The sequence below is a fragment of the Lethenteron reissneri genome, chromosome 40 (genome assembly GCF_015708825.2).
Source record: "Lethenteron reissneri isolate LAM-NWPU_2019-01 chromosome 40, ASM1570882v1, whole genome shotgun sequence".
In the NCBI taxonomy this organism is placed as follows: domain Eukaryota; kingdom Metazoa; phylum Chordata; class Hyperoartia; order Petromyzontiformes; family Petromyzontidae; genus Lethenteron; species Lethenteron reissneri.
Window position 1 is genome coordinate 12064934 of NC_083818.1, and position 25434 is coordinate 12090367.

Sequence of the window (25434 nt, forward strand, 5' to 3'; positions counted from 1 at the left end):
GCGACACGCAGCGTCACAACCGCAGCGGGGAGATTGCGCCGGGGCGACCACTAAACCAGGACTTGGAACTCACAACCCCCTGACTCTGAGCTGAAGGCTCTGACCATGTGACCACAGTGCCGGGCGGGTGAATCGGTCTGGGGGGGGGGGGTGTTGGGACGACGAGGCTGCTGCTCGTGCTGCCGCTGTACATTTGTTACACCTACCGCCGCGGGACTTGAAACAACGGTGCGAGTTTCTAAAATCCCTTGAAATCGCCGCTCCCCTGTCCACCCAGCAGCAGACATGTGCAACATTACAGCATCGTCGACCGTCAGGTCGCGGTGGGGTGAAGCGTGGGTATTTCCAACTCGGGGCCAACTCCGCAAACGACGTCTGGCGAGCGTGCAAGAAGGGCCGACCACACTCCCTCCAGGAGGGCCCTACGGAGCTCCTCCTAGTGGAGGCTCTGCCTCCAGCAGCGGCGTGAGCGAGCAGTTGCGGGGCTGCGCCTTCAGCCGCACGCCGTCGCGACGAGCCACGCGTGCTTCAGAGCGCTCGCGCGCTGAGCCCCTAAGTCCGAACACTGAGCAGCACTGCGGCGCGCGATGAGCCATTGTCAGGCTCCTAATGCCTCCACAAATCAGCGGGGGGAGGCAGCGCCAATCCCACCTCCACCCCCCACCGAGCCCCCGTCTCATAACCCCCTCCCCCTCTCCTCCACCCACCCCCGGCAAGGCCCCCGTGGCTGTAATCGAAGCTTCTAATTTGTTTTTTCGTGGGAAATGAACACAGGGAGCCAGCCGCGCGGGGAGAAATCGTGGCTTCGCTCGCGGCAGACGGCGACACAGCCCCAAGGATCGTGATGTTTTGTGTTTGCAGAGACTGTCTCTGGGTTTTTTTTTGTGTTGAGTGGTTGTTAGAGGTGGGGGGGAGCAGTAGGACCGCGTGCTGTGCTCTGCTGTGGGTGATGGGGACTGTTTACAGAGAAGGAAAGTTTTTTTTAAAAAATCCCTCTCCGCCGCCTCCTCCTCCTCCGCCGCCGCCACGAGATGCCAGGCATGCCAGCAAGCAGTCTCGAAGCCAATTACACTCTCCAGTTTCACGCTGGAAAAGCTGCCAAGCAGCGTGCGGCCCCATTGCCACACGGGCGCCAGCCCTGCCACGACGGCCCTGCCGTTGCCAGCCGACCGGAGCCACTGAGAGCGAAAAGTCCGCCCCGGCTAGACGGCTCACGGTGCCGGCCCCCATGGCGAGGAGATTCAGGGGCTGCCCCACCGACAGACGGCCTCGAAATGTTACCCTCCCCACCACCCCCCTCCCCACCCCTCAGCGTCAGCCAGACCGCTCGAATTTCAGCCAAAACCCAGGAGCGCGCGCCTCCTATAAAGAAGGAACACCTCTGGTCACCGTTTGTTTTAATTTGTCGCGGGGCACGGACTACGGTGGTGGTTTGGTTAGGAACATTTTCTCCTGCGTTGTTGTCTTTAGGGGGGGGGGGGGGGGGTTGCCGCTCGCTCGCTCGTGCAGCGGGGATTGTCCCTCGCGCGCCCCGACGAGGAGGCCGGATTGGAATTAGTGCCGCGCCTCGGCCTCGCCAAACAACACACGGGGCAGAAACGCGGCCTCCGGGCAACGCGGGCAGGCACTCGGGCTCCCCACAAAACCCTCGTTTGTCCGTGGACACGCGAGCGATTGAGCAGGGCGCTTGGCTCCTCTACCCCCCCCCCCCCCCCCCATGGCTGACCCGCGTCGGGTTCGAGGGCCCGTAGCTCCACGTGTCTGCTAATGCGCTGTGTCCGCGGCGCGGTTCCGCTTAGCTGCCGTGACTCTCTAACGCTCCGGGGGCTGCAAAAGTGGCCAAGATGTTGGCAGTACAGCAAGTGGGTTGGTGTTTGCTCTCACGCAGAGTTTGCAATCCGCCTTCGCCCCTCAGATGCTACGGTGGTGACATCGTGAGCACACGCTGGGATTTCAAACCAGAGTTTGTCCGGTTCGATTTCCTGGCGAGGCTGCCAAAATCATGGGGCAAGTTTCTAGAATCTCCCCGCCACCCGGTGGCGTAAACAGGCCCACCACGGCGAATCGATCGGACGGTGGGGTAGAGCGTGGGCGCTTCCACTTCATCCAAGACGTCTCACCAGTGTGGACGAGTCGGACAAAGTATCCTCTGGAGGGGCCCTTCTCCCGGCAGTGGCGCGAGCAAGGCAATGCAGGGCTGCACATTTGCCTTTCGCGTGTTTCGTGTCCGTGGGTTTCGTCCGTATTCCGATTTCCTCTCACACGCGAATCACTCGTTAAACATGAATTGGCCAAACAATGTGATTCAGGAACCTCGTGAACACGAGTCTTGAGACATCCGTGTGGCCAGCCCCACGCTGACTCCCTCCCCTCCCACCTAAATCTCTCTCTCAGTCTCCATCAGCTCAAGCCTCCCGTGAGTCACGTGGCTGCTCCCTTCTCCCCGCCCCCTCTGAAAACAGACGCTGCTCCATGCAGCTCACTTCTACTCGCTCCTTTTCTTCCATCTCCCTCTCTCTTCCTTCCCCTCTTGAGACTCGATGAGGCTTAAAGATGTAAAAAATAATCGCACAGCGCACTGTCCTTTTACATATTATTTATGCCATTTAGCATATTTTATTGTTTTTATGTTTTTGTTTCATGAGTTATTTTCATGCTGAGCATTTGCTTCTGCTGTTTCTTAAACAGTGCTTTGATATCCTCGATGCAAGGCGCTTTATAAATGAATTATTACTGTGAGATTGTGAGTGTAATACTTGCTGAAGGATGTGGGGGCTATGCTGCTAGTGACTTGTAATCCAGCACTGTGGAGGCAGCATGGAGGGTTGGTGAATCACAAACAGAAGTTGTGGGTGTTCAGGAGCCGTGCTCTGCCTGGCTCGCCAGGAGAAGGCGGTAGAGCAAAGTGTGGACTCTACCTGGTCCATCTGCATCGGATCGAGTGTTGCCCCCTCGCACGCGTGGGTTTTCTCCCACATGTAAACGCTCATTAATTGACGAATAACACCTGAATGAATAGAGGACCGCTGAGCTTGGGAAATTGTTGATAGCGCCGGCTGCTCCTCACCGCGCGGCTGCTGCTGCTGCTGCCTTCCCGCTCCTCGTCTGTGGCTCCCCCTGGCGCCGCTGAGTCGCCCTCTCTCTACGAGAGCCGGGAGCGAAAACTGCGCAGCGGCGGCGCAACGTTACAAGATGAAATGATTGTTGTTACGTGCCAAGACAAATCAAATTTCAGGACTCAACGCTTCAGAACCCAGTGTGCCAGGGCACAATGGTGTTTGCTGTCCCCAGAGCTCAACTTCAGTTTCACGCAAATCTTGTGGAGATTCCCAGGTGCCTGGTGCCATCTGCTGGACGCTACTTCTACTGCTGCTTCTGAGGTCTGGCGTGTGGATGGTGATTATTGTTAATTGCAACTCTGAATCAGAATATTTTAGGGGCCGTCCATAAATGACGTCACTCACCTAAGGGGGGGGGGGTCAGACATTTGCGACGATGTGTGACGAGGGGGGGGGGCGGTTTGAGAAATTTGACGTCACATCAAAACGCGCAACTTTAAATAAATATAGAATTGTTATAACAACGCTAATTGTTATAACAACACTCCTACAACATCAGAGTGTAGCGCCACATTAAATACGCACTACAATGACGATAGTTTAAAGCGATTTGAAGCATGTTTTATTTTCAAAATGGAAATATTTGTTTTGGGAGGGGGCAGAGCTTTGTGAGGTTATATTTGAGGGGGGTCAGACTTTTTCTGACGCCATGTGACGAGGGGGGGGGTCATAAATCGTCCAAAATCGCATGACGTCATTTATGGACGGCCCCTTATTGATCCTGGAGAAATCCGATGAGCTATGAAGCTCTTTTTCACAGCCGTCCAGCAGGGGCGGGAGAGAAAGTTACAACAAACAGGCAAGCCTCACGGAGCTCCGAGACTCTCTCTCTCAGGAGGGCCCTGCCATGTTCAATCATCCCTCGGTGACGAAGCCAGACGGAGCAAGAGACGCCGCAGTGCGCCAAGACAACGGGGAAGAGGCGCGGGTGCCAGGGGTCGCACAGGATCAGCGCGGACCCGAGACACACAAACACCAAACCCGCACGTGAGAGAGACGCCGCGGTCGCCGTTAAGACCGACAAGGGGGCTTCGTTGGGAAATGTCGCCCGAAGGTCGAGACTCACGATGGACCGGCAGCCAAAGGTGGGAACAGACTCGAGAGGACTCCACTAGGGAGGGGACACGGGAATTGTCCCTCCCTGACCTCCACACTCTCCGCCTCTACCCCCCTTCCCTTCTCTCTCTACCCCCTCTCTCTCCCTGCGCCTCCCTCGCTCCCCTGCGCCCAGTATCGCCCCTCTCGTTGCTGCTCCTTCTCGCTCCCCTCCACGGGAACCAACTCCGCCTGCAGCACACAGAGCAACCATCTTCACAACAACAACAACAACCTGCTGCACACAGAGCAACCATCTTCACAACAACAATAACCTGCAGCTTCCGTTCCTCCCTTATAACAACCCTCGTCCTCAAGCTAAGACCAGGCCTACCCCTACCACCACCCATACCCCGACCCCTACCACCACCCATACCCCTACCAACACCCATACCCCTACCACCACCCATACCCCTACCACCACCCACACCCCTACCACCACCCACACCCCTACCCCTACCACCACCCATACCACCACCCATACCCCTACCCCTACCACAAACCATACCCCTACCACCACCACCGCTACCCCTACCCACACCCCTACCACCACCCAAACCCCTACCACCACCCCTACAACCACCCCTACGCCTATCACTATACCTATCCCTACCCCTATCACTATACCTATCACTACCTCTACGACTATTATTACACCTACCACTACCCCAACCCCTATCACTATACCCATTCCTATTAATACCTCTATCACTACCCCAACCCCTATCACTATACCCATTCCTATTAATACCTCTATCACTACCCCAACCCCTTTCACTATCCCTATTACTACCCAAAATCCTCCTTAACCAGTCCCACCGGACCTGCTGCCACCACAACGACACGACCACTTTCAATAGCCCCACTTGATGTAAACCACTATCACCTTTCGTTCACTTGTATAATTGCTCTAAAGCGCCTTGGGTTAAGGTGCGATATAAATCCGTGTAAGACGAGATCATTGGCAAGTGTGCAGGAGCCAGATGGATTGTTGCACCACCGGGCCGTGGTACGTGGCGACGGCTTGGGAGGAAATCTTCATCCAGCAGTGGAGAGATCACCGCTGCTACTGCTGCTGATTAAGAAGATGCAAAAAGCCCCGTGGCTCCTCCCCCGTGGAGGGGAGACCACGCCTCCTCCCCGTGGAGCCACGCCCCCCGCGTGCGCGTGGCTCTCATTCGAGTCTCAGAATTGGCAGAGCCCAGAGAAGAGGAGGAGGAGGTGGTGGGCAGTGAAGAGGAGGACGAGTAGGGAGCACGTCAAGGAGCCGGGAGGTCGAGGGAGGAGGAGTGAGGCTCGGAGGGATGGAGGGAGACGCGGTGATTCACCTCCACGTGGGTGGGCGACCAGAGAGGGTGATGTTCAACAGGGGCAGCTCTGCCGATGACGTGAAGGGTGAGTGGTGATGACATCGCGCAACACTCACCACCCGCACCTTCTCCATCTACAATGCTCACCGCACTAAAACACTCGCCACAATCGCCACTCCAACAACAATCAATAGTTTGGTGCTCATACTCACCACTCGCCATTCATCATCTCTCTACAATCCTCAGCACTCGCCACTCACACGCCACGCAGTAGTAGTCGTAGTAGTAGCAAGTCCCTGACACGCCAGTGTCTTGGTGCCAGTGCCACCGCTGGGCTGGTGAAGGCGCCCGGCTGGGACACTGAGTCACGTAAAAACATAAAAACGAAAGACGTTTTATTTTACCCGGCAAGGCCCATTGAGAAACGAGCTGCGATCACGAATGGCAGCTCGGCGAAGCGGCCTGTCACGTGGACAGCAGCAGCAGCAGTCAAATCATCTCAACGCGTGAATGTTGATTCTGAATGTGGACGGAGAGAGAGACGCGCAATCTCCAAATATACAGCAGCAGCAGGCGGCAGGGTCGGAATCGAGCCCACGACCTCCTGTAGACCAGGCGAGGTAGTCAACATCTCCTAGCCACCGCAAAGCCAGCGCGAACTCAATGTCCAAGTCGTGACGCACACGTCGACAGCGCCGGCCCTAGGGGTGAGGGGGCCCTGGGCAAACCCCACTGTGTCCCCCCCCCCAATCAAACTAAACTGTAAGTATTACATCTGACACCGTGACGTCGAAGCACGGGGCCCCCCAAAGCGCGGGGCCCAGGTCGGTCGCCCCGGGACAGCTCTGCACATTGATCAGTAGCTGCGGTGGCACGAACATCAGTGGCGAACGATGTCTGAACCGGTCCTGAGCTCTCCTCAACGTGCTGAGGACCACCGCCGTCTCGTATTCACCACACGGTGCATTGCGGCTCTTTAAAATGTTGAGGGTTTAAATATTTTACCGAATTCGCAAAATATGTCTCTTATTGTTATTTTGGTTGCTGACCGCTGCCCCTAAACGATCCCAAATCTTAACGATATCCAACATTTCCCTTGAGCATCTAAAAAAACAATCTGAATATTTTCATCCGAAACCCATCGCTCGTGCGGTATTCGCGTGCGTGTGTCGTCAGTAGTGTGTCGACGGTGGGTGCCACAGAGAACGCGTGTGGGGGGATTAGCGGACAATTTTAGACAATGATGGGATTTGCTACCCTCGCTGAGTTAACGAATCCGTTTTCTCTTCGAGCGTAGACGCGGTCTGTCATTGAATTTAATGAGTCCGCGTCTCGCGGCGTGTTAACGATTGTGTGTTTAGCAGCGGAGCGAACAAAAACAATGTTTTGACCAACGGGTCTTCAAGGTCAGTGTTTCCCCATATTGGAAAACGTGGACTGGTTTCATGTTCTTGGCTGATTTATGAGTGTGCCAACATGCACGACGTTTATTACTAATATTCTTATTACTTATTATTACTAATATTCTTATTCTTATTACTACGAGCAAGTGCCATGGTGTGACCAGGAGATGTCAGGACAACAGTGGATTCCTGCATCTATCTGTGCATAGTTTCGAGTGTCGCCCTCTTGTATGTGTGGTGGGTTTTCTCCGGTTTCCTCGCACACGCGAAGCCGAACACTCATCGATGGCACCTGACCAAACGTCCCAAGGAAGCGGGATCCGTCTGCCAAAAGGTCATCACGCACAATTAGACGAACCTCCCAGCATCGAGTGTGGCAGCTGATTCGTGAACGTCTGTGCCGTCGGTGCGCACCAAGCCCCGTGCGTGCGCGTGCGTGCGCGTGTCCGTGTGAGTTACACACCACAAAGACAAAGATCCCCCTTATAGCCTTAACAGACTGTTGGGGCAAGTGCTGTTAGCGAGTAGCACCTGTGAAGGCCGGCATGGCACACGAGGGGGTGGGTGGCCAGCGCCACGCCCGACCACATTTGTCTCCCCAGTGGCGATGTTTACACACCGCACCAGGTACTCATTTGATGCTGAGTCGACCTAGGGGAGGCCCAGAACCGGTTCAGATAATCGTGTGTGGTCGTGAGCGGAAACTCGGGTTGCCGGGTTCGTAGTTCAGCGCACTCACTGCTACAGCGCCGCTCCCCACTCACACAGCACATGCGCACACACCTACACACGTCTACACGTGCGTAGATACAAAGATTCCCATATAGCCTTTGTAGGCTGCTGGTGTAAGTGCTGTTAGTGAGCACCTCTTGAAGACACCGTCCCGTGTGGCTGGGTGTATCTTTGTATTTCACCGACTCTCGGACAATGCAGCTGCATGGCTAAATCACCGAGAGCTTCCCCTCTTCGTTGGCCGCTGTGATGCTGGACGCGGTGGTGCGGTCGGCACACTGCCAGGCGGACTTTGTGTCGATGTCTTCACACGCTGCACCAGGTACCCATCTCAGGCTGAGGCGACCCAGATGGATGGATCTCATATCACTCGTCACCGGTGTCAGCTGTGGCCAGGAATCGAACCCAGGATAGCGTGGTTTGTAGCGCGGTGCGCCGACCGCTGCGCCACCACTCGCGGCGTCAGATACACAACAACAGCCGCCGTTCACCGCTAAGTGGTGGTGACGTCTCCACGGCACTTGTGCCATGCTAGGTGCACTTTGCTAGGTGCATTAACATGCACGTGTACACACACACACACAAGTATGATAACGATGCTGATTGATGACGATCTTGATGATAATAATCACGAAGAACCCAATGACGACGACGATAATGTTGATGATCGTGATGATGATCGTGATGATGACCCCGATCGCGTTGATCTTGATCATGACGATGACGACGACGACGATCTCGCGCAGAGCTGTTCCGTGCGGCCGCGGAGGCGAAGCCGGGAGACATCGTGAAGCTGTACAACGCCAGCGGACACCTCGTCAACGTCTCCCCGGCGCTGGCAGCCAACAGCAGCGAGCAGCCGTACTCCCTCATCGTGGTGGCCTCGCAGTGTGAGACCCTCGCTCACCGCCCAGCACTCACCACCCACACACTCACCACCCACACTCACCACCCACACACTCACCACCCCCACACTCACCACCCACACACTCACCACCCGCACGCTCACCACCCACACACTCACCACCCCCACACTCACCACCCACACACTCACCACCCCCACACTCACCACCCACACACTCACCACCCACACTCACCACCCGCACGCTCACCACCCACACACTCACCACCCCCACACTCACCACCCACACACTCACCACCCCCACACTCACCACCCACACACTCACCACCCGCACGCTCACCACCCACACACTCACCACCCCCACACTCACCACCCACACACTCACCACCCCCACACTCACCACCCACACACTCACCACTCGCACGCTCACCGCCCACACGCTCACCACCTGCACGCTCACCAGCACGGAGCACTTGCCCCATTCGTCTGTCTTGTGGGCCCGCGTGATGCAGGTCCCAAGCTGATCCCCTCGCTGGGATTTGACCTCCTGGACTTGGAGAAGAGGTGAGAGGGTGTGTCCATGCTGAGGAGGAGGAGGAGGAGGAGGAGGGAGGAGGGAGAAGGAGGAGGAGGGAGGAGGGGGGGATAAGGAGGGAGGAGAAGGAGGGAGGAGGGGGGAGGAGGGGGGGAGGAGGAGGGGGAAGGAGGAGGAGGGAGGAGGGGGGGATAAGGAGGGAGGAGAAGGAGGGAGGAGGAGGGGGAGGGGGGAGGAGGGAGGGAGAAGAAGTAGGAGGGAGGAGGGGGGGATAAGGAGGGAGGAGAAGGAGGGAGGAGGGGGGAGGAGGGGGGGAGGAGGAGGAGGAGGTACCATCAGTTCGTGCCGAGGGTTGATTCGTGACGTTGGTGAAACACCTCAGGGAAGCAGAACAGCGACAATCTGGGTCCTATACCTGTCAACCCATACGGTTTCCCCGTGTGGGTTGTCAGGTAATGGTGTCTCACTGTCGGTCTCCCTCTCCACCTTTGTCTTGTTATGTCAGATTGTCACCGTAGCTGTCTCAATGGGTTTATGTCCATCCGCCTGTCTATTTAATCTCAATGTCTTTCGCTTATGTTTCAATATCACAATGCTTGTTTATTGTCTATCTATGTGTCCGTCTCAGTGGATATCCCTTCGATGGCTGCCCGTTGCCTCAGTGTTTGTCTCATTTCCTGTCTGTCTGTCTCTCTCGTGATTTGTTTTTCCGCACTGTCTATCTCGATGTCCGTTACCTCATCGTCTCCTGTACTTTGTCTCACTCCGTACGTTGTCTCGCTGCCTGCACGTGCGTGCGCCCGCCCGCGTGTCCCGCGAGCAGAGTGGAAAGCCTGGAGAGGACGGTTGTGGCCGGCATTGGGGACCGGCCTCCGGGCCTCCTCGACCTCCAGCGCGAGGTCGCGTCCTTTCGCAAGAAGCTCGAGGTGAGTCCAGCCGCTCACCTCCACACGCCAGCAGCCGCGGATGCCTCGGCTGTCAACTCGCTCTGCCTTCATCGTCATTCTCCTCTCTCTCTCTCAGCCGTTTTTACATCCCACTGCTGGACAAAGGCCTCCCCCAATGTCTTCCGCTCCGCACGCCTGTTGAACTTCGCTCGCACTGTGCGTAGCCAACCGTGGTAACCACCTCCACCCACTTGCATTCCCCCAAACAATCTCACCTCCACCCACCATCCCATTTTCTGCCTTCACCTCTTCCTGCTTCCCTCCACCGGCCTCGTCAATCCCCTTGTCGCTGACGACCCTCTGCCACGGGCCGGGCGCTCGAGTCCGTGCTGCACGTGGCCTCGCACGCAGGGGTTGGTGGATCGCACACAGAGCGTTCGGGAAACTTCCTCCATACCCATGGGTGGTGATGTTGCGTTTACTGGCCTCGCCTGGGTACGATGGCAGTACAGCAAGCGGGTTAATTTCCATCTCTATGGACATTGAGTGTTACCCCCCCCCCCCCCACACACCCTCCATCGCCAGACATCCCAATATAGGCCCACAGAGCTTGGGCAATTGTTAGCGCCGATCGTGGCTCTGAATCGTTCTCTGTCTCCGAGAGTGAACGGAGGTCCCAGCGAGACGACCCGCCCAACTGCGTCTGCGCCGCTCACGTCTGCACCGCTCAAATGTCGTCACCGTCGTCCCCGCAGACGGTGGAGCACCTGAGCTGGCTGGGCCTCTTCAAGGACCTGAACCAGGAGGCGGCAAATCTCTCCCCCTTCTACCACCGGCGCCTGCTCAGGAAGACCAGCGCCGAGTGCTCCCGCGTCGAGGAGCGCTTCTTGCAAGTGTGGTGCGTCGCCTCGCCCCCACGCCCCCTCATCCCCACACCCCCTCGCCCCTCGTCCCCGCGTCTCCACGTCCCGCCGGCTCGCTCCGCGAGACCGCTCAGGCCTCACGGAGGGCGCCGCCGTGGCGAGATGTTAACCGCCTCGCCGTGTATACAGGAGGTCGTGGGATTGATCCCGACCCTGACGCCTGCTGCTGTATATTTGAAGTTTGAATATTCTCCCCGTGTTCTGCCCGTGTTGAGTTTCCCCTAAGTTCTCTGGTTTCCTCCCATAAAGCAAAATAACCCAAAACATGCAACTAGAATGGGCCAAACATCCCAATGCTGACAACTGACCTGCACATCGCCACTCAATTGGGATCACACGGCAGCAACGACAACCTGGCAGGCCCTCTCCTCTCATCCCCGACATCTCGGCCCGGCCATTCCTTCTCCCCCTCCTCCTCCTCCCCCTCCCGTGCCTGCCCGGCCCTCCTCCTGCTTTCTTCCGCCTTGGCGACTTCCATCACGGCATCCCTTCCCTGTCCCAATCGTGTCCCTTGGCTCGACTCCCCTTCGCCGCGGTGTGACGGCCGCGGGTACGGAGGTGCACGGCAGCCGAACCGAGAACGCGACGCGCGCGCTCGATCCGTTGTCGCCCGTGCGTGTGTTGCAGCGACGTCGAGTTGACAGAGGAGGTCAGACGCTGCCTCAAGACGCCCACTTTTGACAACTGGTACGTCGTCGCCATCATCCTCGTCGTCGTCACGGCGATCGTCATCGCGGTGATCATCACCATCACTGTCATCGCTAGTCACGGTCGTCATCACCATTGTCATCGTTAGGGTCGTCCTCATCACGGTCATCATCTTAAAAAAATAGATATGGCTGACGAAAGAAAACCCCCATTGTAATTGCTTTGTGTAGACTCGCACAGAGACCCATAGACTCACATAGATACCCACAGACTCAGAGGGAGACACACACACTCAGAGACCCATAGACTTACATAGAGACCATAGACTCACACAGAGACCCACAGACGCAGAGGGAGACACACACACTCAGAGACCCATAGACTCACACAGAGACCCACAGACGCAGAGGGAGACACACACACTCGCTCTATAAAGTCACGGTGTCCACTCGCTCTGCACAGAGTGGTGACGCGCGGTCGCCTCGCAGTACAACGCACACGATGTCATTCGACTCCTTCCCGTGCACAACAGCCAGAAGGGTACCATGGTGGTGAGATGTTAATTACCTCGCCTAGTATGCAGGAGGTCGTAGGATCGATTTCGACCCTGACGCCTGTAGTATATTTGGACTTTGCACGTTCTGCCCGTGGTCACGTGGTTTTCTCTCCGGGTCCACATTTAGAATCAACATGCATTTCAAGTATTTGGCTGATAGATATTTCCACGCGATAAGCCACTTCGTTGAGCTGTCCTTTGTGATAGCCAGGTCGCTCCTGAAAAAGAGCTACACAGCTCAGTGGGCCTTAGCTAGCAAAATATATATTTGTATAGTTTTAGTTTATAATTTGTGTGCGGGTAAGGGGTTAAGCGTGAGCATCGAGCCTCGTGAGCCATGGACTAACCTGCCCGTCGCCCCTCGTCGCCCGTTGCCCGTTGGGCGCGTCACCCACCGCGTGCCCGCCACGTGCCCGCCACGTACCCCGTGCAGGCAGTGGGAGGATGCCGAGATGCTGCTGCTGCTGCTGCAGATGTTCCTCGACCTGGAGCTGGTGTCCGCGTTCGGCGTGGAGCGGCGCGTGCTGCGCCGCCTGCTGCTGCGCGTCTACGCGCGCTACAACCACATCCCCTTCCACAACTTCCAGCACTGCTTCTGCGTCTCGCAGATGGTGAGGCGGGAGCCCACGCACGGCCACGGGGAAGGCCCTCTGAACTTGCTTGAAGCACAAGTAGCCACGTGTGCTAGGGGCCCCGCACTTTCAAGGGCCCCGCGCTAAATGCTATCAAGCTACCAATTCTGGTTCAGTGATACTGCACTTGCTCTATTACTATAGTATTATACTGCCTTCAACTTTTATGAACGACTGGGTGTTTAAGGTGAGCGATTTGTCGGATTATCTGGCTGTATAGCAAATGAAAAAATACAATTACTTTACTATGTAAGTAAAAAATGTGTGTTTTAAAATGTACGTGTTTTTTTTATTATTTAGGGCCCCTTTATAACATATGCTACAGGCCCCGCACTAGCTTAATCCGGCACTGCCCCCCCCTCCTCCTTATCCCAATCTCTTCCCAAGTAGATTTTACTTTTACTTACTTTTCTGTTTGTAATTTGTTGAGCCGGCAATGCCGATACCTGGGTTCGAATCCGGGTTTCAGCCGCCGTGATAAAACTCTTAGTTTATTGAGTCGTACGTCTTTGATAATTATTATTGAGGGGTTTGTCTGATACTCAATAGATACAACTAGGCCACTATTCAGGCGCCAATTTAAAAACAGTCATCAGGAAACAAACAACGATCGTGGTGATGGCGACGGTGGCCGACTACCACGACGACGATGACGGTGACTTCACAGATGTACGGACTCATCTGCATCACGGATCTGCGGAGCAAGATGGAGCACATCGACCTGCTGGCCATGCTCACCTCCTCCGTGTGCCACGACCTCGACCACCCAGGATACAACAACGCCTACCAGGTGCTCGCACGCCGCCACGCCCTCGGGGGTCGCGGTGGGCGGCTTGGCAGCACTTCGTTGTCGCACAGAGCCCCATGGGGTCTTCCCTCTGCGTGGGACTGGCTCTGCAGTGGTGGTGGTGGTGGTGATGATGATGATAATTATGATGGTGATATTGTATGTATGTTAAACTTCTTTCACACCGTACGTAGCCAACTGTGCTAATCGGAGGTGCGGTTATGATGTTGAATGTAATGACAATGACCATAACTGTTGGGGATGATAGCATTAGTCACTGTTTACCTTAAGGTAAGAGGGTGAGTGAGTGGGTGAGTGAGTGAGAGAGTGAGTAGGTGAGTGAGATAGTGGGAGAGTGAGTGGGTGAGTGAGAGAGTGAGTGGGTCAGTAAGTGAGACAGTGAGTGGGTGAGTAAGAAAGTGAGTGGGTGAGTGTGAGTGGGTGAGTGAGAGGGTGAGCACATTAGTAAGTGGGTGAGTAAGTAAGTGGGTGAGTGAAAGAGTGAGTGCGTGAGAGAGTGAGTGGATCAGTAGGTGAGAGAGTGAGTGGGTGAGTGAGAAGACGAGCGAGTGAGTGTGAGTGCATGAGTGAGTGGATCAGTAGGTGAGAGAGTGAGTGGGTGAGTGAGTGTTTTCCATCGCGTTATTGTTTCCAGATCAACGCTCGCACCGAGCTCGCCCTGCGCTACAACGACATCTCCCCGCTGGAGAACCACCACTGCGCCGTGGCCTTCGAACTGCTGGAGGAGGTGACGCTCCATCCATTATCGATCCATCAGCTAGCCTCGAGACAGCAGAGGCCGTGCGAGTCGACCACCCACGGGCCCAACACGAGAATGTCTCATGGATAAAATCAAGAGCACTGTACTTGTTAAGCCAGGGCTGTGGAATCGTATTTTTGTTTATGAGGGGCAATCAGGCCGTGACTGCTGTGCGATGACCGTAGCTCGCTGTTCCTGCAGCATGAAAGCAACATCTTCCGAAACTTGACCAAGGAGCAGTACAAGAGAGTCCGTGAGGGCATGATCAAGTGAGTATTCATTCCACACATTCAGGGTATCGCGTAATACGTCTGCGTATTTTTTTCCCTCCATAATACAGGTTTTTTTTGGGTTAGATCATGTGAATATAAATGGGTCGTTAAACCCGCCACCACTCGAGACAGCCAACTAGTAAGGGTTGTCAGTAAACAGAACGTGCCAGTTCGTTACTAGTACAGCACACCGGTGTGTTGGAGAGTCAACCCACAATATTTATCATTCGAGTACGACGTTTCGCCGGTAAATATAACCAGCCTAATAAGATGACAGTCAGAATATTTTGGTCTTTTAAATATTCGGGATGTGGGCGTTGCTGGTAATCTAGAATTCATTGTCCACCCCGAGTCGCACTGAGAGGGTGGTGCTGGTGCTGGGCCTTTCCCTGGAGCTCCAGCAGCCCTTGTAGTGGTGGTGGTGGCGGTGATGGGGGTGGCGGTGATGGTGGTGGTGGTGGCGGTGATGGGGTGGCGGTGATGGTAGGTGGTGGTAATGGTGGTAATGGTGGTGGTGGCGGTGGTGGTGGTGGTGATGGTGGTGGTGCCACCACCGTGCCACCTCCCAGCGAGTTCCAGGATTCTGATCCAGTGACGGTGAACGAGCGGCGGTGAACGTCAAAGTCGGCATGGGGTGTGCGGCTTGCAGTGCAACTTGGGGGTGGTGGTGGCATTTGCACGTCCCCACCGTGCAGCGGCCGGTGCCCTTGTTGTTCTCGTGGACGGAGGTCGCGGTGTTTGGGGGGTGCTTCCAGAGCAGCCGAGGAGAGTTGATTCGCCGCATCCCGTTGATCATCCTTCATGAGTGGACTGTCCTGTGCACCGTTTGGTGAGGTGCCGATCAAGCGGGCCGCTCCGTGCTGGATGACGTCAAGCTCCTTCGGTGTGTTTTTTTTTAAATGATGAGAGTGGATCGTAGAAATTGGCCAAGCGTTCCTCGTCAGCTGTCCACGCGCTCGACCCCAGCGTCTCTCAATGTTCACGGTGGTGAATGGTCTTCTTGTAAGTCAGCGTCGGTGGCGTCATGGCGAGACGTTCCTCAGCTCCGCGGGGACCGTCAACTCGGGCAGCGAAGACGTCAAGCCTGCACCGCCCAGGTCACGAACCACCGTGTACCGGGTCTGGGTCTCCCTCCCTCCCTCCCTCTCTCTGGATCTCCTCTGTCGCCCCGTTACCGCTGCCCCCCGCCGCCCGCAGGTGCATCTTGGCGACAGACATGGGGCGACACAACGACATCCTCGCCTCCTTCAACGCCATCTTGCCCACCTTTGACTTCCGCAACAGGGAGCACACGGACGTGGTGAGCGCTGCGTCGCGTGCCCCGGGGTGACGCCGCGAGCCCTCCGCAGCGACGAGAAGAAAAAACGATGCTGGCGCCAGTGTTGTGCTCACACCGCAATGCCCTCAACGCTCTTGCGCTGGTCAGGGCAGCAAGACCCATGCAAGCATTGGTATATGCTTAGCTCCCGAAAGATGACTGACGCATCGTAAGATGTATGTATCTTGATCTTCTTTCCAATTGTGCGTAGCCAACCTTGATAATCAGAGGTGAGTTCGAAGGACAACAAACTAACGACAAAAAGCAGTTCTTCAGAAATGAGTTTTCAATCTAGATGATTTAAAAGTGTGTAGCTCCAGTAGCTTCCTAATATCAGAAGAAAGAAGCGTTCCAGACGGCCACAGAAGTGCATCTCAAAGTGTACAATGCAGTGACCGTCTTTGTTCGATGGTTAACCAAAAGCCGTTACTGCGAGGATGACCGGAGTTTGCGTGATGATTTAACCTCCTTGACGAGATCAGGGAGGTAACGATGTTAAATGTGCTCTGTAAGGTCACGCAAGAGCACTTTTATTGGACCCAGGGCGGCATCCTGGGCAAGTAAACAATGTTCGGGCGAAACGATTGTAAAGTCAAATTCATGTTTTGTCCATTAATTTTACTTTCCACATCACTATTGTCCAGCAGCATCAGTACCGTACGGCCTTTAACAGACTGTTGGGGTACAAGCAGTTAGCGAGCACATACGAAGGCCGGCCTGGCACGTGAGGAGGCGGGTGGCGAACGCCATGCCCGGGGCACACACACACATTCAACAACAACCGCCATTTGTCACTAAGGCGGTGATGTCACCACGGCGCCTGTGCCAGGCTGTGTGCACTTTAAGGGCTCGTGAAGTGTTGAAGGCCTGCTGGCAGGTCACGGGACAGACCCAGGTGCCACGGGTTGACTGTGATGACTTAGAGATGCACCACACATTCAGGCACACACACACACACACAGGTGCCTGAGTGCGTGCTAACCGACACGAGCCGTCTGTCCGCAGCTCATGATGATCATGATCAAGGTGAGCGACATCTCCAATGAGGCGAGGCCCATGCAGGTGGCGGAGCCTTGGCTCGACTGCCTGCTGCAGGAATTCTTCTCTCAGGTGAGGCCCGCGGCTCGTCACCGGCCGACGTGGTCGTCGGCGGTCGCGGCCCGCACGGAGTCTCGCCTCGCTCCGGGTCACCGTGAGATCCCGGCTGTGAATCCAGGCAGCCATCACCTGTGATTAAAGCCGGGTTCACGAGGGCGGCGAGGCGACGTTCTCGGCCATCGGTTGGGAAAGTGCCGGCCGCGAGCGTTGGGATCGTTCCGGGGTGGTGCGCGAGGCGGAGCATGGCTGCTGTGTTTAATGAGGACTCTCCCAGTGGAGCACAGAGCAGTCGGGCACTCGACCAAGAAGTGCGCACCTAACCAGCACCGCTCACTCCTGGTGCTGTCGCTGAAACACTTATGTCTCTCGCGCTGCTACCGCTGCCCCTGCACTTGTGCCACAGAGCGACGTGGAGAAGCTGGAGGGGCTGCCCGTGTCGCCCTTCATGGATCGCGACAAGGTGTCGCGCTCCTCCTCGCAAGTCAACTTCATCCGCCACGTGCTGCTGCCGCTCTTCGTGGCGCTCGCCACTCTCTTCCCGGCCCTGCAGGTCGGTGGGCGGCACCTCATCAACGCAGCGGACCACGGGCTCACAATGGCCTTGGTGGCTCTACTGAGATCCTGGGTTACAAGCCGGGGTCTCTTTCTCACTTGGGGTTCACAATGGTCATATCTGAGCCACTGAGCCGGAGAAGTTGGGTTCAAGCCCTGGGCCTGGTTATTTATCTCATGTTGGAGACACTGAGCATGCACTGCTGAGAGCTTAGTTCAAGCCCTGGGTCCAAGCAATAGCTCTCTTTCTGAGATTCACAATGCCATGTCGGAGACACCGAGGCGGTACCACTGCGAGTCCTGGGTTCAAGCCTCGAGCCTGGGTGTTTCTCTCTCACACTGGATGCATAATAGCCCTGTCAAAGACACTGAATTGCCAGGTTGAAAACCAGGAACCAGTATTTATAATTTAACAGGATCGTGTTTACGAAAGCCCAGGTGTGCTGATAATGAGGTGCATTTTATTTTTGCTTGCCATTAATTGCCGAAACTCATTAATGGAGCGCATCTTTCACGGGCTAGGCTAATTCACTGGACTCCAGCAGCAAATTTGCTTGGTGCATTGTGTCCATGTTTGTTTTGATGTGAGCAATATAAGAGGCTCATTCATAATTCATGATGAAAAAAAAAATCCCAATCATTTGTCACTTTTGTTAAATGGCTATTAAAAAAGTCTAAAGAACTCATTTCGTAAACATGAAATCAAACCGCAGGCTAACATTAAAGAGACAACCTTTGCATGAAAATAACCAGGAGCAGTGGCACCGGTAAACATGGCCCAGTGAACACGGCTGGCAAACACGGCCCAGTAGACGCGGCCGGTAAACACGGCTGGTGAACACTGCCGGTGAACACGGCCGGTGAACACAACCGGTGAACTTGGCCAGTGAACACAACCGGTGAACACTGCCGGTGAACACGGCCGGTGAACACGGCCGGTGAACACAACCGGTGAACTTGGCCAGTGAACACTGCCGGTGAACACGGCTGGTGAACACGGCCGGTGAACACGGCCGGTGAACACGGCTGGTGAACACGGCCCATCATTGAGGACTATTGCCGCTCGGCTCCCGGGCTTGCGAGCACGGAGGTGGCCACCGAAACCATCCACACGCGCGGACACTCGGTGGATTGTCACGATTTGGGCCGGTGTGGAGTAGACCAAATACCCCATAAAAGTGGCTTTCTTGAGCCGCATCATACGTAGAGCTACTTGAACATAAAACATAGCAGCCGGTACACAGCAGATGACAACACATTCTGACTTAAATAAAAATAGGTTATGGAATAAACTGCGTCCATTTAGTTTGTTACCCTTTAGTTATTGTTTAACAATACAGTTTGACTGTACACTTTGTTGTCACCAGGACATTTCATAGTAACCCCATTCCCTACCATATTTAATACATTATTGTTACGTTAAATTATGTTTAACATTTCCCTTTCTTTTTTTAAACGGCTCCCCGCAAGGGGGCAGCCAAAGAGCCACAGGGCGGCACCGGAGCCGCAGGTTGCCGACCCCCGTTCTAGCAGGAGCCCTTCGCGCTAGCGGTAGCGTCGAGCCAGCAAGGGCACGGCTGCCCCTTTATCTGTCCCTGCGCTCACCGCTTTAAAGCAGAGGTTGTCGATCATAGCCCCCGGGTGCGTAAACTTGACAGGACCCTCCTGAAAAAGGGACACGAGGTTCCGATGCTTTTCTGGCTAAACAAGCAGAGTAGTGATAACAAAACAACAAGCCGTGTTCCACTGTGGCGGCGGTGGTGGTGCCACCGTCGCTGCGTTCCCGCGACCGTGTGTGAGCGTGCACAGGAGCAGCTGGTGGAGCCGGTGAGCAAGGCGCTGGAGTATTACTCCACAATGGAGCAAGCGCTCCAGCAGCACGGAGGCACCGGCCGGCAGAGCGCGGCCGCGGGACACCAGGCAAGCGCCGGAGAAGCGCCGGTGAACCACGGGGGAAGCGAGGGGGAATCACGGGACCACCACCTCCAGCCGCGCTGAGTGACTCGGTGATTGACACACCTGATATAATTGTCCCGTTGATCTATCGGTGTACCCGCACATCCAGGAATATCCCACTCGTGAACAGTTTCCGACCTCATATGTTGTGCCTAAGCAAGACTCCACGTTTATATAGATGTACTTGTGTTCATCATTACCGTCATATGGAGCGATGAATTGGTTCACGTGCAGATGCTAATGCACGTTATATTGTGATCGTGAGAGGTGGAGACGCTCGTTGGGGGCTTCATCCAGCAGCAGATGGAACATGGCTGGAGTTATGATTGCTCCTTTACTAAGCTCCACCGAGCGACATGGTGAATGGTCGACCATCTGCGTGCTGCCGCGTAGGATCATTAGTTACCCATAATTCTCCAAGTGCTATGTAGGGTGCTCTTAGCATAGTGCACTATGAACCCAGCAAGCACCGGAGTTAAATTCCCAGCCATGGCTAACATTAGCTATCAAACGGTCATAAAGTTTGTAATTATTTCTTGACAAATTTTCAGTTTTGATTCAATAATAATTTATCTTCAATTTGGTACCTCGTGCAATTTTCCAATACAATATCTCGTATGTATTATTTTGTTCCATTAGTCTCCATATAACATCTGCATATAATTTACATGCATAATTATCGATTCCGTGCACGCATCAGAAATGTCAGTGAATCGATGAATCTTTACATCCATACAATTGTGCAAAAGCATTTCCAAACGCCATGTTTCATTAAAATTCTAAACAAATAAAAGTGATTAAGGCCACGTGCTGGGACAGGTTCCCTCCAGACGAAGCTGTTGCAAGACACGAATCAATGTCTTGTGACACGGATTATACCATCGTAACATTTTGCTTCAACTTCCGTTTTAGTTGAACCAGGCCGAACGGCGACAGGCAGCGCTGGTGCAAGCCGGAGGGTTGGCAATGCCGGATCGGTCCGAACCACTCGGATCCCTGCTGCTCCCAACTCGCACCAGCAGCAGCCCTCCATAGCCTGCTGGTGCAAACCCCCTGCTCGGATCGTAGCTTCGTCGGGCAGGCGTCGCTCACACCCCTGGTATCGTGCGTGCAAACGTTGTCTGTGGAAATGTGTGGATGTGCGATACAGATACGAATGGCGTTGTATTTGGGTTGTAAAAATGTGTTCCAAGGGTTTAAATGTCCAGTTCAAAAAAGTTAATATTGTCAAGTCTACAGAAGTTTCAGACCATCTACAATATCCCTATTCAGTTTAATAGACATGCACACACACACATCCACAAATAATTGCATTATCAACTATTTATTTTTCATATTTTCAAAACATAAAACATGAGGGTTTAAAAAATTCATATCGATCTTGATTTGAACTTGGTTTGAGCAATTCATATCGATGTAGCATTTTAATGTTTACAACACGTGGGTCTTCGTTTACATCTCCAAGCCAACGCAATAAAACTCCGACAATTACCTTCGGCGGAGCCATTCTCCTTCCTTTGTATGTTTCGTTTAACGTTCTGAGCGAGTAGCAATGTTCACCTACGTCAAGCACTTGTTCACCGACCACTCTCAGACACAACACCGCCCCACAAAACTTGCGCGCCATCAACAACTCACATGGTTCCCACAACACTGGCCAAAGTGGTGCACTTACCACCGATCCCACACCGAATCCCTGCCGCCGGTGAGCCTCCGTCAATGAAGACTTGTTAAGAGCACAGCGAGTGGTACATTGACTAAATGACCCGACATCTGCAGGCCAAAATTCAGATATTTGCAGGCCAGTTCAACGAGCCAACCCAATAGCAACTCGCAGCTCAATAAATCAGACAACACAGCTCTGCCAGGCGACTGACAGTGAGTTAGCGACACCCAGCGAAGATTCCTGCTCAAATGATTCAGCATAGAACAGAAGTACACATACAAGGCGTTGTTCGCAAGGTGTGGGCCTGGACTTGTGTCTCTAAGTGAAGTAGCAAGGCTTCTTCACGTTGATGTTGTAGTCGCCGAGTGCCGGGATGAGATCATCCATGGTCAGCGTGCACTTCTTCTCCTGTAGCACAAACGGACGCGTTAGTGAGGCGAGGGGGGGGGACATGCGAGGCATGCAGGGGTTTGTGAGAGGACGCACCTTGCTCTTGCTGCGCGAGGTGGTGGAGGTGGTGCCCTTCATGCGACAGTGCTGCAGCGCATCGTTGGCGATGTCCGAAATGAACTTCTGCGCGGCAAGAGAGATGAGACGGATTCTGGAAATGACAGGAAGGATGGAGACGGTTAGAGAGATCCATATAAGTCGACACATCGAAGTAAAAATATACACGAATCAGACACGTCAAACTGTCCACTATAAAACCGCACTACCGACGCGTTTCCACAAAGACAAACAGAATGGTAAAACAAGTGGAGTATGCTAACTGCAACACAGTGCTAAATAGTACTGGTGATGGGGATACCGGTCTCGTTTATATCGTCTTGTTCACTCGAGGTTCACTCGAGGTAAAACTAATGAGGAACTCTACAAACGAAAGTACCAAAGAGTTACTGAATCTAATCACGACTACATTGTAACAATTCATTGACTCACTAAATGTGAAGGCTGTCTTAGCACGTACACGACCTCTGCTGGTTGTTTGTGGAGTTGCAGGTTTGTCTCATTGCTTATACTTTTAATATTGGTGTTAAGCGATGCTTTGACTCCGCAATAATCATCATCGACAGCCCTTTCTCAACCCACTGCTGGATGAAGGCCTCCCTGTGCATTGTCAGTCATGATGGTTGTTTGACCACACTTCACCAGTACAAAGCGTTTTCATTAGTTTGTGATTCTCGTGCGTCAGAACATCGGTCTCAAAACCACCAAAGTGCTGGGTGACAATGCCGAAAGCGGATATGGAGCGGTGTGTCACCCATACGTACATCCGGGGATCCGTAGTCTCAAATCCAGCACGATTAAGGTAATATCCCGTGACTGCATCTGGAACCTGAAGATCGAAAAGGAATTGTCAATGAAACCTTCAGTCACCGTGAAGCAAAAGTACTGTGGTACACTATAATCACCAGCCATATTAATCCACTGCTGGATGAAGGCCTCCCCAAGGTTTACACGCTTCTTTAATGTCCTACAACACAAATTTATTAAACTCACACTTATTTACGTAAAAACATTTAAAAGGCTCACATTTTACAGTTTAGTAGAAATATTGGCGGATTTTAGTTGGACAAACTGGGAAAAAGTTGAGAAATTTATATTTTTTAAACGGACACGTGAACAGTTTTCAGCAGCCGCCATCTGAATATCACTCAGAGCTCTTAGTTTTTTTCAGTAAAGTCACGTAGGTAAAAATAAAAATAATAAAAATAATAGAAATAAAATAAATCACGACGTTTCGGAGGCAACACAAGTCTCCGTCATCAGGTGGGACCGTCACAGCTAAATTTACTGTATCAAGCTTCAAATCTAGAATCACTCAGAGCCTTGAATAGGCAAGACATCTCGGCTGAGGTCACGCGAACCGCAGGTTGACTTTTTTCGGTCTTGACACCGAACGCCCCTATGGGTATCACTACTCAAGCCAATTCGTGGGTCAAACGGCCTCGTTAGACCGGCACTGTGGGTGGCTGCTGCGGGCACCGTGGGCGTGTAGTCCTCCAGGTTCTGCAGGAGGTCGTTGAGCGCTGGGAAGTCCACGTGAGATCGGTCCCCGTTGACGTGGGCCGAGGAGCCGCCTCCGTGCAGCCCATCGATGAGCATCGCCTTGGACTCGGACTCTGAACAATCACCGTTGAATATCGCCATCAACCAATACCATCGCCATGAATCAAAGTCAGTCGATGTCCTTGATAACCAGGACAGGATATACAGTTTTTCATTACGGTGTAATGCTAAGGTTGCATCCAATAAGAAAATACACGCATCAAACCTGGGCACAATTACGGAATTCGTAACAATGCTACTGTAATTGGATCAGACCTAGGATAAATTATTTAAAAACACAACAAATTATATAAACGTTCATCTTCTTGGTTCTTTCGGCAAAGTCACGTAGAAGGGAAGTAATAAAATAATAAAAATAAAACAATAAAATAATTCTCACGACGTTTTGGCCACAACGCAAGCAGCCGTCCTCATTCTTCACCTGAGGACGGCTGCTTGCGTTGTGGCCGAAACGTCGTGAGAATTATTTTATTATGTTTTATTTTTATTATTTTATTACTTCCCTTCTACGTGACTTTACTGAAAGAACCAAGAGGATGAATCCCTGCAGTCACGAAAGCTTTAAATCGAAATTTATATAAACGTTCTAAAAATATAAGCGGGTTAGAGGGTTTTAGGAGACCTGGATTTACCAATTTTCAAGACGAAAAATGATCTAATCTGTCACACAAGATGTTTGAGGTAGCTATCAAACACGCAAGCTGCTATATAAATACGCTTTGTTATATGCAAGTTTTATTTATATACACAAGCGGTGGACTGCAATATTTTATCTGTCAGCTGCTGTTAAAACGTAGCTATTGTAGAAGCTGTTAAACTGGTCAGCTGTTAGCTGTTGTATTTAAGCCATGTCAAGCTGCTGTACACGTGCACAGTGCTATATACTGTATATATAATGATCTGCCACACACACACAATCCGTGTCTGTGTTTATATTTATATAAACGTTAACACGTCTCGGCACCGCCACCAACACTATTCAATGGGCGCCTCCGAGGGCCTAGTGGCCAGGCTTGAGCCAGGCGAGGCGGCCCGCAGTCGTTACCCGCATTGGAGCTGCACGGGCTGGCGTCGGAGCGAGCAGGATTCATCGGGGCACGCACTACCGACGGTTCGAGACTGAACCAACAGCAGCGGCGACGACAACAGGATCACAGCACCAGACCCAGGCAGCAGCAGCAACAACAACAGCAGCAGCGGTAGCGGCAGCTGCTCCTGTGGTGCTCTGGGGCGTCGCAGAGTGCTTCCAGAAGACGTGGGCGCGTTTTAATAGGCCCCAGAAGGCGTCTTCCGGAATATATCTTCCAGAAGATGTCATGCCGGGAATAATAATTATTTATTCCAGAAGATGTCTTCTGGAATAACTCTTCCATACGAACCAGGGCCCGGTTTTCATACAGCCGGAAGAATTCTTCCAGAATACAGAATCGACTTCAGAAGATATCTTCCGGAAGATATCTTCCGGAAGATTGCTGAAACGACTAAAAAATTACTTCTGGAAGATTCAGAAGAACCCAGGAGCGTGCAATGTCCCACCGAGTAAAACTCGTAGTGCCGAGAAGTTTTTTACAAGGGCGACTCGGCAAAGCATTCTGCAATTAGAGACATTAAGATTTGCTTCGAGGAAGTGACGCTCCAGAAGAAATATTCAGGAAGATAAAAAAAAATGATTTCAATAAAAGCTTCGACGTTTTGAAACCACCGGCAAAAGCAGGACGAATGCTCTAATAGCTTTAACCTCTAAAATTTTGATTTAAAACTTTCCTGACTGCAGGGATTCATATTCTTGGTTCTTTCGGTAAAGTCACGTAGAAGGGAAATAATAAAATAATACAAATATAAAAACAATAAAAATTCTCACGACGTTTCGACTGCAACACAAGCAATCATCATCAGGTGTGAAATCCACAGCGAGAAAAAAAATCTAATTTTCTTGCTTTGGATTTCACACCTGATGATGATTGCTTGTATTGCAGTCGAAAAGTGAGAATTGTAATTGTTTTTTTATGCTTTTATTATTTTATTATTTCCCTTCTACGTGACTTTACCGAAAGAACCAATAATATATCTAGCTTTAACCTAAGTCGCTTTAATTGGTTCAATAATTGGGCGCCAATCACTACGAATGGTGAATAATCTCAAATATCTCCCACGTGACCGCATCGAGGCCGTCAATCACAGCAGGCGGCCGGTGGGGGCTCGTCTTGGGGCTCAGCCAATCAGTGCCCACGTGAGGGGCGGGCTTCGCTGTTG

The 25434-nt window shown here is 53.1% G+C and overlaps 2 protein-coding genes across 2 annotated transcripts; one reads left to right on the forward strand and one right to left on the reverse strand.

Moving 5' to 3' along the window:
- Positions 1 to 5456: 5456 nt before the first annotated feature.
- LOC133352414 (high affinity cGMP-specific 3',5'-cyclic phosphodiesterase 9A-like) lies at positions 5457 to 20591 on the forward strand. The gene is made up of 15 exons (XM_061568041.1): positions 5457 to 5609; positions 8406 to 8549; positions 9034 to 9085; positions 9880 to 9982; positions 10699 to 10841; positions 11494 to 11553; positions 12504 to 12681; positions 13370 to 13492; positions 14145 to 14237; positions 14451 to 14518; positions 15719 to 15821; positions 16845 to 16949; positions 17341 to 17487; positions 19299 to 19495; positions 20358 to 20591. Exons 1-14 carry the CDS (start codon positions 5519 to 5521, stop codon positions 19485 to 19487), a joined length of 1599 nt encoding a protein of 532 aa, XP_061424025.1. The 5' UTR covers positions 5457 to 5518; the 3' UTR covers positions 19488 to 19495; positions 20358 to 20591.
- A 162-nt stretch (positions 20592 to 20753) lies between these two features.
- TAF10 (TATA-box binding protein associated factor 10) lies at positions 20754 to 24438 on the reverse strand. The gene is made up of 5 exons (XM_061568042.1): positions 24227 to 24438; positions 23098 to 23234; positions 22383 to 22447; positions 21598 to 21712; positions 20754 to 21519 (listed from the first exon to the last, which is right to left on the reverse strand). Exons 1-5 carry the CDS (start codon positions 24270 to 24272, stop codon positions 21430 to 21432), a joined length of 453 nt encoding a protein of 150 aa, XP_061424026.1. The 5' UTR covers positions 24273 to 24438; the 3' UTR covers positions 20754 to 21429.
- Between the last annotated feature and the right edge of the window lie 996 nt (positions 24439 to 25434).